This window comes from Paramormyrops kingsleyae, chromosome 16 (genome assembly GCF_048594095.1).
Source record: "Paramormyrops kingsleyae isolate MSU_618 chromosome 16, PKINGS_0.4, whole genome shotgun sequence".
Lineage (NCBI taxonomy): Eukaryota > Metazoa > Chordata > Actinopteri > Osteoglossiformes > Mormyridae > Paramormyrops > Paramormyrops kingsleyae.
In genome coordinates, this window is record NC_132812.1 from 23,989,183 (window position 1) to 24,004,282 (window position 15,100).

General features: G+C 52.8%; 1 protein-coding gene across 2 annotated transcripts in view; it reads left to right on the top strand.

The window, feature by feature from the left end:
* Positions 1 to 15,100, top strand: part of LOC111858366 (unconventional myosin-X-like) — a 74,941-nt gene that overhangs the window by 46,451 nt on the left and 13,390 nt on the right. For both annotated transcript variants that reach the window (XM_023840108.2, XM_072700229.1), the window contains 9 exons: positions 2,341 to 2,423; positions 2,524 to 2,632; positions 3,332 to 3,412; positions 5,403 to 5,527; positions 5,682 to 5,793; positions 11,304 to 11,410; positions 13,063 to 13,344; positions 13,726 to 13,759; positions 13,930 to 14,757. In XM_023840108.2, coding sequence (XP_023695876.2) covers positions 2,341 to 2,423; positions 2,524 to 2,632; positions 3,332 to 3,412; positions 5,403 to 5,527; positions 5,682 to 5,793; positions 11,304 to 11,410; positions 13,063 to 13,344; positions 13,726 to 13,759; positions 13,930 to 14,757 — 1,761 coding nt within the window. The remainder of the gene's footprint in view (positions 1 to 2,340; positions 2,424 to 2,523; positions 2,633 to 3,331; positions 3,413 to 5,402; positions 5,528 to 5,681; positions 5,794 to 11,303; positions 11,411 to 13,062; positions 13,345 to 13,725; positions 13,760 to 13,929; positions 14,758 to 15,100) is intronic.

The window sequence follows — 15,100 nt, forward strand, 5'->3', positions numbered from 1 at the left end:
AAATTTTAGCTCGGCAGACGTCCAGACAGAGTAGGAGGGGAGATTTGATACGACCTGGTCACATCGGCCGGGATGAGGAACGGGGGGCAGTGACCAGAGGGCAGCTGCAGACAGCAGGGGTGGGAGTGCGGGGCCACAGACAGGGCTGAGTCACTGCTCTGTTATGTGGATGGTCCCTCGAACCCGTTAATGGTGGTGAGTCACTGACACGCACACAGGCATTGGTTTCCTGAGCATTGTTCCCACGTCGGTGATAGGAGAGCACCTGTAACTGATCCCTGCTCTCGCCCACTGCTGGGAAGGGGGGCAGGTGGAGCTCCTGTGGGGTCACTAGGCCTCAGGGTCACTTCAGAGGGCGGGGAGCAGGGGCCCGGAAACAGGGGCAGGGAGCAGGGGCCCGGAAACAGGGGCAGGGAGCTGGGGCCTGGGAGCAGGAGCGGGGAGCAGGGGCCCGGAAACAGGGGCAGGGAGCAGGAGCAGGGAGCAGGGGCCCGGAAACAGGGGCAGGGAGCAGGAGCAGGGAGCAGGGGCCCGGAAACAGGGGCAGGGAGCTGGGGCCTGGGAGCAGGAGTGGGGAGCAGGGGCCCGGAAACAGGGGCAGGGGCTTGGGAGCTGGAATGGGGAGCAGGGGCCCGGAAACAGGGGCAGGGAGCAGGAGCGGGGAGCAGGGGCCCGGAAACAGGGGCAGGGGCTTGGGAGCAGGAATGGGGAGCAGGGGCCCGGAAACAGGGGCAGGGAGCAGGAGCGGGGAGCAGGGGCCCGGAAACAGGGGCAGGGAGCTGGGGCCTGGGAGCAGGAGCGGGGAGCAGGGGCCCGGAAACAGGGATGGGGCACTTGACACCACCTGGAGCATCGCCCACTCACCTGCTACGTAAAGGAGACAAGAAATTAAAGGTCAGCAGAGGACAAGACGTCTGCGGTGTGATGAAATGCCTCATTCACCTCTTCAGGGGTCCCTGAAGCTGCCAGGAATGTCCTTATTCGTGAAGATCTGTGTTCTGTGTTCTGAAGGTGACCCTGTGTGACCTCCAGTCTCATGCTCACAGTCTTTAAGCTGGATGAGCTCAGCGACATAGAGTGGATCTATGTGTGTGCGATGGACCCTGAGGGCCAAGGCTCCCCCAGCCAGTGTGAACTGAATACAATGAGAACATACTGAGTACTGTCAGAATATACTGAGTACTGTCAGAACATACTGATACTGTTAGAGTATACTGAGTACTGTTAGAATATACTGATACTGTTAGAACATACTGATACTGTTAGAGTATACTGAGTACTGTTAGAATATACTGAGTACTGTCAGAACATACTGAGTACTGTCAGAACATACTGAGTACTGTCAGAATATACTGAGTACTGTTAGAATATACTGAGTACTGTTAGAATATAGCCAGTACACCTGCGATTAACCTTGTCAGGGTATAAATGTCACTGTCCCCTACACCCCACAGCCAGTGACCCCAGCGCTAGATTAACAAGCTCTTTGTCTCACTGGACACTTCCTTGTTCCAGCTGGTGCCGGATCAGTCATTCCACGCACGGCGGGCCACAGCCGACCGTGCTTTTAATTAGCAGCAGCGAGCTTTAGAAGTCGGTGGGGGTCGTTAATGATTGCTTTCATCTGCAGCCGAGTAGCTTGGTGTTCTCCCACACGCAGAAACACCTACTGTATATCACATCTGCCCTCCACTCTCCTCCTGGCCACAGAGTTACAGTTAACAGGCCAGTCATCCAGTTGATTCTTCACAGTCCAGTAAACCGGTCTTGACCCACAGAGGCCTCTGCGAAGTCCCCCACAGGGTTGACCCTGGAGAACACTAGGAGAGCTAGAGCTGAAAAGTATGAGTCTGAAAGCCTGCATCGCAGTAACCAGAGGGTCAGGGTCAGAAAGTATAAATCCAGACCAAGATTTTATTTCAACCAATCGGTTGAGAATAAAGAGTCACAGTCACAGGGTACTCAACTGGTTGGTTGAAACAAAACTTTGGTCTGGATTTGTACTTTCCGGACCTGAACTTCCCACCTCTGGCAGTAATAATGGAGTTGATCTTACCCTGTGAAAGCTGTGTGCCAGAGTCTGTGATGAGACAGCTGATGTCATGGTGACGTCTCAGAAGGTTCAGCTGCTTCCATTGCTGAATTCAAGCCAGCTGAAAACACGCAGCATGAAGAACCTTTGCCCGTGTCCAGGGAGCCCATACTGTAGCATAGAGCTGATCTCCACCTGACACTGAGCTGGTTTGGCTCAGGGAAGGACTGAGTCAGTGCAACATTTGCTGTGCTGGTGAGTGGCGATGATAAACTAGCCCCCCCCCCCCCCCCCCATCCCCTGGACAGGTCCTGTATGATGCGCGTGGGATCCTGGAGAAGAACAGGGACACCTTCAGGGATGACATCTTAACTATGCTGAAGGACAGTAGGTGAGTCCCTCTGTCCTCTCTGAACCCCCCCCCCCCCCACCATCACGTAAAACATGCACGTGTGTGCGTGTTCTTGTGAACCTGCACTTGTGTCTTTCAGGCTGGACTTTATCTATGACCTCTTTGAGCGAGTTGGCAGCCGAAACGCCGATGAGACTCTGAAGATGGGAACCGCCAGGCGCAAGCCAACCGTCAGCTCCCAGTTCAGGGTGAGTGCTGCAGAGGATTGTGGGAAGGCATGCCCCGGTACACTTCGCGGGATTGAAACCCGTAATGGGTGGGATGTACCATGTGCAGTCAATCGCTGTCGGGTTAAACCTAAATGGAAGTAATTAAGTACACAGATGTGGGCTGAACCTGCCTGAGAGTCCCAGGCGGCACATGGTTGAAAGCCTAATTTCTACGTTCCTCTGCCGGGAAAAATATTCAGCTTTGCCTTGATACCGAGAAACAGCCTGAATGCTGCAGCCTTCGCAGCAGTTGGAGCTTAACTGGTCTCTGCTAGATCAGCCGAATCGTTCGTTTGGACTTCAGAGGCTGTCGTGGATCAGAGAGCGATTGATTACACGGTGGGGGTGGGACAGTGCACTCCAAGCTATCCTCCTCGTGTGCCTGCCTGCTTTCTGGGGGCTGCATCTCTCTCGCTGCCGTGTGAAGGACTCGGCTCAACACCCCGTCCTGCTTCCCATAATCCCCCGGAGCTGCCCCCAGGGCCAGGCGTACCAGGATAAAGGGAGCTGGTGACAGGCGGTCTGGGGCTGAGTGTCAGGCCGCTACACCCCCCCCCCCCCCCCGCCCTCTAGCTGCCTCGGGAGGGTGGGGGGCGGCATCCAGCTCTCCAAATGTAAAGCTCGTACCCTGACTCTGCGTGCCGCCAGCGACACTTGACTCTGTTGTTTGTTTCCCAGGATTCCCTGCACTCCCTGATGGGGACCCTCAGTGCCTCCAACCCCTTCTTTGTCCGCTGCATCAAACCCAACATGGAGAAGGTGGGTGTAATCAGTCAATAAGAGGCCCTCAAGCATCTCTGGCTGCTTGGACCATTTTAATGAAATACAAATTGGGCATGTGAGGCGGCACGGTGATCTCACACATGCAGGGTTGGTGGTTCCTCTCTCACCTCGGATCTCTGGAGTTTGTATGATCTCCCCGTCTTGTGGAGGCAATGTACCAAAAACGTGCAATTAGGTGAACTGGCGTCACTAATTTACTCATAGTGTGTGATTGTTTATGTGTGAGTGCATGTGCCCTGCGATGGACTGGCGTCCTGTCCAGTGAGTTTAATTTTTAAAGATGAGGCCCCCCGGTGATGCTCCCCCGATCTCTGAAGCACTGCCTTTGTGAAGAGAAAGGATTGTGGCCCAGGGCGCAGAGAAACATCGAGAGGCTGTATTTTATCCCATTTCCAAAAAGGCCGCAATAATGCTGGGAAGGACAGAATGTTCCAGATTCCGTGAAAGGAACCTCTTTGTGCCCCCGCTCCCCTCCACCCCCGTGCGGCCTGATTTCCACCACATTCCTGCCGCCTGCACTGCAGTTCGGAGGTCATGGCTGCCCGCTGCTGCCGCAGAAAAGCCAGCGTTTTGCCCTCAGAGCTGCGGGGGGGGAATGTTAAGATAACACACAAGCGACACGGACACAGTCTCATAAGCCCCTCCCGCAACCCTCTGGCCCGGCGCTGATGTCCGTCGCCGTCTTTTGTGCACGTCGTCCCATTCTGTGACACATTCATGCGGCTCAGAGTTTGCGTGGGCGACAGGACGTTAACAAAATTACGGTATTTCTCTCAGGCTGGGACTCCACTTTGCATGCCGAGTGCATTTGTCCAGAGCGAACCGAACTCTTATGTGAAGTAGACAGCATTTGTCATTTGTGAAAAGTTTGGCAAATGTGCGCAGGACTGCCTTAAAAACACACCAGCATCCAGGCTTGCGGCTTTAAGGCAGACTGTGGCTTGACTAGGTAGAGATTCCTGGTCTGGGTTCCTTTCACACACACACAAACACACACACACACAGGCATTAACAGTTAAACAATGACTGCAGTGTAGTTGGGACTTTACTGCTCCATTCTACAGACTGAATCACTGGACCTACCAAACACTAATTAAACAAATCCAATTAAAGGAAACAATGAGGCTCATTAGCTCAGTGCTGCCTGTGTAACAGCCCCCTCACACGTTGTCTCTCAGCATGGTGCTCCAGCGCTGGGTGTTTGGGTCCTGGACCTCGACCTTAAATGGGGGGCTCCGGTTTCTGCCGTCACCCGCAGACCTTCGGCACGCCAGACTGGCGTTAATCCCTGGGAATGAGACTCATCCTTCTGTGTCGCTACCCAGCTGTGCTGCCCAGCCACCCCCCCGTCATCACCCCCATCACCACCCCCCCGTCACCACCCCCCGTCCCGCCGACCCCCACGGAGCTGAGAATAGCCTCATCTGAAATGTTACCCACCTCAGGGCACTGTGGTATCAGACACTGGGACATTTGGTACCTGGACCACAGAGACACACACACACACACACCCACTCACACACACACAAACGCACACACACCGGGTGATTAATTCTGATGGGATGGGCTTTCAGCCACACTTGTGATCTTTGGAAGTAGCACAGTCAGAGACTTTGGCCCCCAGGAAAGCATCATATTGGGCTCCCAACCCAGACCAATGCTCTAAATTGTTTAGGGCCCCTGTCACTGAGGGGCCCTTGGAATCGTCTTAATGCCCCCTTTACTATGCCTTTTCACTGATCTGATCTGATGCGACCTCTTTGTAGGATGTTAAAGTCTCTCTTCATGATACAGCAGTTCACCCAAACAAAAAGGCTCTTTAACATGGAGTCCTGCACCCATTTGGTTGAACCTCCATTAAGCCTTAATAATGCAGTGCGTCTCTTGCAGTACATGTGCTAATCGTACAGATATCTGTTGGATTTTTCTAGTCAATTTGTGTAAAATTATCTGGTTTCCGCTTTAGAACCCAAATAAATTTGACCCGGAAGTGGTTCTGAATCAGCTGCGGTATTCTGGGATGTTGGAAACGGTGAAGATCCGTCGCGCTGGATTCCCGGTGCGCCGCACCTTTAAGGATTTCTTCGGCAGGTGAGAGACTGTGGCGTTTCCCCCAAAACCACCACACGGTCACTGGTTCGTTATTTATGCATGTGGACAGCTACACTGAACATCGAAGCTGCCTGCTTCGTGCTTCATGTGGGAATGCCAAATTGTCTGTGCTGCCCCCCCCCCCCCCCACCAGGTATAAGATCATCTGGATGAAGCCAGCGACGGGCGACAACAAAAAGAAGTGCACAGATCTGCTGATGTCACATGACAGCGCCAAGAAGGAGTGGCAGCTGGGGAAGACGAAGGTGAGGCTTCGTATGGATCACCTGCCCATCCACCTCCTTTTTATCCAATGGAACACAGAGCACTTACTCTAAAGGTACTATGATGCCTTCAGCGAGTTACCCTCAGCTGCGGTTCGGTTTTGGAAAGGATCTCTTTGACAGGGAAAGTACAATTTGGAACATCTGATATCCTTCCGATGTCATGTTCAAGCTAGTATAGTGTTGGAATAATGTTATCGGAATTGTATGGATCTCTTCCAGATCATTTTGGTATATAAGCACATTTAAAGCTGTGTTATCCTGTGACAGCTTAGTGGAAAAAGGCTCCACGAAACATCGCCTCTTTTGCTTTGGACTCCTTCCTTTTTCCTAATACAATGTGGTTTTGTGACATTAAAACAATAATTATGATTCATTTTTGGCCCCCCAAGACCGACCGGAAGGGGAAATTAATGACTCTGGAAATTAGATTTCTGAGAGGCCTTCTGACAAGTTCAGAGCCTCGTGGTCTTGGTCTTACTGTTTACTTCGCTCTGGCTAAGAGCAGCAGAATCCTGGGTGCTGGGTAACATATCGACACTACAGCGAATGTCAGGAAACTTTCGGCATTCGTTATATTGAAACCACAACTTGTTCTGACTATTTACCTTCTTAAATCCTTGGAGTAACCTCATGCCCTTGCAAAGGGACTCTCCAAAATTGGGGTCTCCATGACCCTTCCTTGGATTCAGACCTAACTCCACACTGGGAATGTCTTAGAGATGCACCCGTTGCTCAGGAGCGGCATCAAACCAGACCCGCCCTGCCGGACAGACGCAGGACTCATGTCGGTAAGACGTGAGGGGGCGGTTTTGGCGAGACACAGCGCTGCAACACTCCCTGAGTTGTTAGGGGCCTAACGAGGTTCAGCTGCAGACGGTGGGTCAGCGGCATCAATGGGCTGTAAGCCTCTGGCCTGTGGCCCTGGGAGCCGCTGGCTGACACACATCCGCTCGTTCGCCCCCCCCCCCCCCCGTTTCCAGTGCATTGTCTTCATGCCGTTTCGTGTTTTTTTTTTTTTTTCTTAGTGCTGCAGGCATTGATCAAGCCTCGTAACAATTTAATAGGGGTCATGGCGGTGAGTAAGACTGGCAGTGAAATTTCTCCTGGTCCATTCAGCACGCATCTCACCATGTGTCAGCGAGGAGCCGGAGCTGAGGCACTGAGGGCCTTTTGTGTGGGATTGGCTGGGGGGGGGGGGCTCTCTCCATGGCAGCCAGGGGAGGAACCTGTTTGCCCCATTCCTGTTCGTTTCTTTGCCTTTCTCCCTGCGGTGTCCTTCTCACGCGACATGCTGTCCAATGTGCCTCCAGGAGAGGGGAAGTGTTGCTGGGAGGGGGGTCACAGAACCATCCTATTTTACAGCCGCTCTCTGTCCTCGGTGACCGACCCCCCTGTTTAAAAAGAACGCTCAGAAATCATTCGTCGTCTTGGAGACGGCAATGTGGAAATAAAGCGTAAATGACTAACCGCGGACACGCCCCCTCTGTGGCACACCGCGTTACAGATTAGCTGGTGGCCTTCAGGGGATCAGCTCTGCAAACGGCCAGCTCAAGGCCGTAAGGTGGCTCAACACTCCAGACGAAATTGACGCCGTTTTAGCAATACGAGATTATATGAGCGCTAATCACCACGGTGATCGCCGTTTCGACTCAGGATCACCAAGGCAAACTTTTTCGTTTGTCCTGCTCACAGCCGCTGTCCACGATCGCCTGGTATAAATGTGATGCCATGGGGCTGGTCAGCAGGACTAATCAAGCAGCTCCCAGCATGCTTTGCACTGCACTGCACTTTAAAGGGTGTAAAATAATGTGCGTTTTCATGTATTTCTGTTAATAGTAAATTTCGTGCACTACTAGTCATGTTTTTGCATGCACTGAGATTTTCTACATTTGCATGCTACTCACTTAATATTACTAAAAATGCACTCAATATTCTTTGTTAACAAATTTGTAGTATGTTCACCATTTGAGTACCTTTGTTAGTAAGAAAATGTCATAACTTTGATTAATCAAAGTAACCTCCTCTAGTAGTTAACAGCAGAGAAGAGTCCAGTGATTGTTTCTACAAGGAACATTAATTACTGCTCTGCAACTAGTATATTTATAGATACTTTTTATCAATTGTCTTTTACACCTCCCTCATCTTCCTCTTTGTAGATGAAGCCGTCTGTGAAGGGCAGCTATGTACTCCAGCACCCCAGGAGCTGGGGGTTAAGGGCCTTACTCAAGGACCCGCAAACGTGCTGAGGCTGGGTTTAAACCGGTGACCTTCTGATTACAGACACACAGGCTTAGCCCACTGAGCCACACGTTGCCCCTTTAATAATCCTGTAATCCAGCACAGCCTAGAATTTGACTCTGCCATCACCACACAACCAGTGAATAGGATGTCAGACATGCACTGCTACATACTCTTTCTGTGTTATAAGGGATTTTTTTTTTTACTTACATTTTCATTGATAGTTGTTCACTCAACTTTCCAGTGCTTAACAGGAATAAAAAATCTGCAGTTTATGAAATGGAATGGAAAAGTCTTAAGTGGCGTGCAAAAACTTCTGACTGGTATTGTAACCATGTAAAATTTGCCATGGAATGCATGTGTTTCATTAGATTGTAACCGTGATTAGTTTGTTGGCTTCCTGGTCTGTGTCGCTGCTAGTATTAAACCAAAAATGGCTGTAAATAAGGAGAGCAGCTTCCAATTTAAACGAGCTGCCTGTTCCTTTATTAAAACGACTCGCCACAGTACGTTTATTTGCACTCCGTTTGCGGGTCGGCTCCCCCCTCTAGAGTTGTGGCGTGACACGGAGGGAAGTTGCTGGTGGTGTCGTTTTATGTATGCGACAGATCGTTCTCACCGATGTGTTCCATTTCGTTTTGTGCAGATGTCATTTGAGGTATACGGGCACATTTAAGGTCTGCAAACGAGGCCGTGTCTCCTGTCTCTAGGTCCTGGGAGCTAGATGAGCCCAGACGTCCTGTATTCGGTGAGCAGCTTCTAGACATGGTTGTTGGGAGTGCCCCCAAGCGTACCCCACCCCCCTAAGATTACCCCAACCGTGTGCCCGTTAAACAGTGGTGATGGATAAAGGGTGATGGATGGGTGGATGAACAGCTGATTAGGTCCTTTAAAAGCTGCTCAACAATGTAATAATCTACTGGTAATAAAAAAGATGAAACCTCAGCCAACAGTAGACATAAGCAGGAATGGTTAACCAAACGCATGCGCACATACAGGCATGGCTAAGCAGGTAAACACCGGCAGTCCCTAAGCCTAACCCTAACCCTAACCCTAAGCCTAACCCTAACCCACATATGAAAGAAAACTCAGACCCACAGGCGCAGAACGTCTCACAAATCTGCGAAACTGCATCAAAGACACAAACGCAAACCTCTAGTGTGTTCATAGACAGGTGTGAGTCAAAACAAAAAGGCAGATTCACAAATCACACAAAAGCAAACACTCACACATACACTGTCGCACATTGACTAGGTCACACGCGGGCGCACAAACACTCACACACACACAGATTTGTAATTATATATTTGTGGGGAATCCCCGTTCGTTTCTATGGGGAAAACTCTAATCCCAACATGACGAGCTTAACCCCTACCCAGCCCTAACCTTAACCATGATTGCATTCACAGGTCTTTGTGGGGACCTGAAAAATGGTCCCTACAACGTCAAAATAACATGTTTTTATTACATTGTGGGGGACATTTGGTCCCCACAATGTAATATAAACATAATCCACACACACCCACGCACACACACGGACGCTCACTCCCAGTGCAGATCATGCTCTGCCGATATCTCAGCAGTAAAATAGCCCCATTGTTCTGCTCTGGGGTCAGTGCCCCATGGCCGTCCTTTGTTTCCAGCCCCCGGCAGCTCGCAGGGAAGCACAAGGTCAGCAGATTTAACCCTTTTGCCGACAGGGTGGACGCTGGACCGCCGGTCATGCCCCCCCCCCCCCCCTCACATGACCCGCTGCCAGAGGGCAGCTCCGCATTATTAAAGAGCAAGTCGTCACGGTCACACCTGCAGTGGAACCAGCTGTATTGCTGTCCTCCCGTCTAATTGCTCTACTTCCTCTTCCTATGTTCCCACTTCCTGTTCCTATGTTCCCACTTCCTGTCGGAACCCGAACACCCCGAACATCCGAGTCTCAAACTCCATGGCGCTAGTCAAGAAGCAGCCGCTAAGAACCAGAAGCTCCTGGTTTCTCTCGAAATGGAAGAACCGACCCCCTTTGATACTGAGGGAGTTCCATTATTTATTTTCTGGAATTTGCTTGTGGATTGCGATAAAAAGCTGAGAAACGTTAATTATGTGGACATTTTGGCCGCAAGGCTCACGGAGGAACTGATATGAACTTTTTTGTTTATCTAGGACGGGTTCCACGCTCGGTTTGATTTGAAATAGTATCGTTTATCCTGCTGGACCCCCTCATGACGCAGGAGTGACCTCATGGTGTGACCGTGGACCTCTGTCAGGATGTAATGTGACGTTAAGGTGATCTCAGAATGTCACCCCCTCCCCCCCCATGAGTGTCCTGCCTGTGTCTCTGCACGTATGTGTGACTGATTAAGTGGGACATGCAGAACTGAGGAAGGGAGGTAGGGTTGAGGTGTGTGTTGTGGGGGGTGGGGGGATGTTATCCTTTTGTCGAAGCAGTCTGTATGTAATTATATCCACAGCGATTGTGTACAGAGGAAGCACAGTCCCAGGACGGGGAGGTGGGGTCGCGTGGGATGGGGGCCCTGCAGTGGATGGGGGGGGGGGGTACACGTCAGCGCTTACGGGAACATCTGGGCCGGCTGTGGGGGGGGGGGGATTGGGCAGCCCAGACGATAAGTGGCCCTGAAAGCATTACCCCGGCGAGAGAGAGCAGCTGGATGGGGACGTGGCGGCGAGGCGCTGTCGCTGAGGGCCGGGTTCTTGTCGCGGTGCGTGCAGTCTGCCCCGTGAGGGGCGTGTCTGTCTTTACAGCACCTCGTCGCACTTTCAGAGATCCCTGCGGATCCCAGTCCACAGGGATTGTGCTGGAGAGTCAGGCAGGTCAGAGTTAATGAGGAAGCCTGTGTGTGCATGTGTGTGTGTGTGTGTGCGTGTGTGTGTGTGTGTGTGTGCGTGTGAGAGCCCGCGAGAGAGTGTGGATCCGCTCTGGCACTCCCATCTCCCTGAGAGCGAGGGGGGGGCGTGGCCTGCCATTTGGACTGAGGCCAGCCCTGCCCCCTCCCGCCCAGCCCGCTGCATGTGTCTCCTGGCCCAGCCTCACCCCCAGCGCTCAGAGAGGCAGCGCCGCAGCGGCACCAGAGGTGGTCAGACGAGGCTGTAGCGCCATGACGCTGGGCGGCCGCGCTCTCACCTGCGCGCCCCCAAGTGTCGGGGAGGAAACGGCCAGCGACGCTGACCCCCCTTCCACTGTCGCCCCCCACCCCTCTCCCCGACCCCCTCCCCTCCCGGCACGGACTGGTGTGCTGCAGGTGTTCCTGAAGGAGGTGCTGGAGCAGAGGCTGGAGAAGGAGCGGGAGGAGGTACGGCGGAGAGCGGGCATGGTGATCCGAGCCCACATACTCAGCTATGTGGCGAGGTGAGTGCGGCAATGTGTGTGTGTGTGTGTGTGTGTGTGTCTGCATGGCTCAGAATCTGCATGTCTCTGTGTGTTTAGATATGTGTGTGTATGTACGTGTATAAGTGTGTGTGCATGTGTGTATTTCTGTCCACATTTCGGTCAGTAGACCTCTTTAGTGTGTTCAGGTGCCTTCATGGCTGTTTGTGTTCCTGAGCGAGCGCATGTGAACCCATACTCTCAGGTGTGTGTTTGTGTTGTGTGTGTCCCTGTATGTGACCGTCAGTGTGCTTTCGAGCTCTGGGTGCATTAGACTTTTCCCAAGTGGGCGTTTCGTAGCGCGTGTCTGTGAGCGTGTTACGTATCTCTTGTGAGCATGTGCAGAAGTGTCAGTGTATCTTTGTGACCTGTGAGCGTTTCTGCGCGTGTGTGGTTAATGAGGTCATCTCGTGAGCCATCATCGTGTGCCTGTGCCAGAGTGCCGCTTGAGAGCATTCATGGCTCCTAGGGGGGGGGGGGGGGGCTTTCACAAATACCTGTTAGTCCTGTTGGGCTTCCCAGATGGCCGTCCTGAGTGTTGCCTGCACAGCTCTGTGGGTCAGATGGGTCGCAGCACATGGGGGGGGGGGCAACACTGCCAATGGCTCAAGCGCCGAGTGATAATGGTTACCCCTGGTTGGGGGTGGGGGGGGGGTGTTATGTGTGGAGACCCTTGAATTTTACACTGGGACAGTGTTCTTTTTCTGTTTACTTTGTTACTTATTTTGTTTCAAAATTTCTGCCTGCAATACCAATATTAATGTAAAAAAAATTAGTATCATATTGCAGCCAAATAATTCTTAAGCACTTTGAGGATGCCTTGTTTGGAAAAACTTTACGCAGAAAGCATTTAGATTGCATGAAATGACATTAGAGGCATGAACTGCCGGGGGGGGGGGGTGCTGCTGGAAGTTCACCCCTCATCAGCGAGGGAATGGTCAGCACACATGGCCCCCCCAGATCTGCTTTATTCTCGGGCAGCCGGGTTCCAGTCAGAGACAGGGCATCTAGCACAGTTACTTCCCCAAGAGGCTACGCACCATCACTGGGCGGGGTCCTCTGGAGGTGGGAGGGCAGAGGGGCGGGGTCATGTGTGAATGTTAATGAGGTGCCGGCCAATCAGGAGCGACAAATTCTGATTTCGAGCCCAATGAGGCGGGGCCTACAGCGCTGCAGGGGTTGCATGTTTTTTTTTCTTAAACCAGAAAAAGGGAAATAAATGCCATATCAGATCAGAGATTACAACATTTGTTAAGAAGACGTGGCCTCCAGGTGGCCTTCATAACCTTAGCTTAGCTGGAGTGGGAGCTGGTCCCGCTTCCACCGCCCGGGTTTGACCTCTGGACCTTTATCTGTAATGTAACAAAATCCTTATCTTAATGTAAAAAATTATTAAACAGCAATTAAAAAGCAAAGCTGACTTATGATGCCCATAATCCTGGATACTGGAGTTTGCTTGAAGTTGAGGGTCATAATGCGATATTTTAAGCCCTTCTCCAAGTTTCAGTAGTGCCAATGGGTGAAATTATATGCCGTTCTGGATAAAAATGGCCTAATCAACGGCGAACAATGATAAATTAATAATAGAAATGTTATGACTCTCCCAGTTACCTTAACCAATGCACCCTCTGCAGGAAGCACTACAGGAAGGTCCTGTCCAGCATCGTCACCATCCAGAAGAACTACCGTGCGCACTTCTGGCAGCGCGTCTTCCTGCGGCTGCGTTGGGCTGCGCTCGTCTTCCAGAAGCACCGGCGAGGGCAGCTGGCCCGGGGGCTGTGCCGTCGCCTGCGCCAGGAAAAGGAGGAGGCGGAGAGGAGGAGGCGCGCAGAGGCGGAGAAGCTGCAGCAGGAGGAGCAGGCCCTGAAAAGGGCGCAGGAGGCCAGCCAGGGGCTCCAGAGTGCCGGAGACAGCGGGTGGGCTGGAGGCTTCACTGAATACTGCATGTCTGCATTGTCTTATTCCCCACGTGACGGGTAGCATTAAACCCCATGGAGAACCTCTCCGAGCTGGAAGTTTGTGAGAAGTCGCGATTAACTTTGCTTTGATTAACGTGGCTGTGAGTTTAACTTTCACTTCAGTTTAACCTTCGCCATCAACTGAAAAATTGATTCCACCTGGTCAATCCCGCTGTTCTGGGTCTTGTAACGGCCATCCTATTCCGCTCCCGGCTGGCGGTCCACCCTCCCACTCCAAGTTTTTCCACAGCCTTGCGATTTTCCTTCAGAGAGTCTGTGACACCTTTCCGCTCGCGTCCCGTCTTCTGAAAGTGTTTTTTTTTTTTTTTTCCCTCTCAGCCCTGAAGCGGACAAAGGCCCCCTCTGTCCCCAGGTAACGTCACTGTGCCTTTTCATGTTTAGTCAGCTGAATTATCACACCGAGCTGGCTGGCCTCACCAGTCACCTGCCCACACGCCCCTGACAGACTGCTGTGGATGGGTTAGGATACACTGTGATTCTAACCAGTTTGATCTGGGTTTCCTCCCCTCCCCACACCCGCAGGTGGAGGTGCGCTCATTCTATAGCCGGATCCCCTCCGGCACCTCTGACGAGGAGCGCCGCCAGATGGAGGAGATCCTCGACCTGGAGCGAGAGATCGCGCGGCTGCAGAGGCAGCGGGAGGACGGCATGTCGCAGCTGTGCGCCACCTCCCGGGCCGAGCTGGAACAGCGACGGGACGCAGAGCTGCGCCGGCTGCGCAGGGAGGCCTCACGGGCTGCCACCCAGTTCCTAGAGATGCTGGACTTCGGAAGCCTGGGTCTGGCCGCCTGCAGTGAGGAGGACCACACATCTGGTCCGATCCCTGGAGCAAAGACGGACGAGGCTCCCAATGCCGGGGATGTGCGTGTCTCTCTTCCCGATTTACCGGCCCCCATCGACAGCCTCGTGGATCAGGACATGTTGTTCAACTTGCCCCCTCCCCCACCCGACTTTGCAGAGGGACTCGTACCCGTTCCTCCTGCTGCCCCCTCGGAACTCCCCGACATTGCCCCCGGCCCTGCAGGTGCCTCGGACTTCCCGCCTCCCCCAGCCCCGCCCTTGCCTCCCCCAGCCCCGCCCTTGCCTCCCCCAGTGTCCAGTGAGTCCCCCAAGGAGGAAGACGACGGGGGTGACTACGAGACCATCGACCAGGCCTCAACAGAGGAACCGATCTACCACAACCCACCAGACGCGGAGTCCGACTATGACCACGATGAGTTTGAGGAGGCCCAGGGCAGCTCCGGGGATGCTGGCAGCACCAACGACGGTCACCTGACGGACGAGGAAGTGCTTCGCAAGTCCACCTGCACCAACCACAGCCAGGACTCCTATCGCGGCAGCTCGGACTCTGTGAGTTCAACCGCTGTTTGATTAGCAGCCAGTAATGCGGGTTGTGCATTTTGAGCAAAGCATGACTACCTGGTGAGATTTCACTGTAACGTGAGAGACCGTGTGCCCGAGTGACCCGGGTGACAGGCGTCTCCACTGTAATCCTCCTGCCTCAAGCTGCCAGTTATTCTTTCTGTTCACCTCACTGCCTGACACACTGGTTTGGTCTGGCATACCATTTCTCCTCCCCCCCCCAAAAAAAGCCCAATATGTTATAACTTTGGGCATGTCCAGAACACTCAGTCTTCTAGAAGCAGGAACCACTGTCGTTGTTAATGCCATCATCTGTAGCCACTGGGTCTGT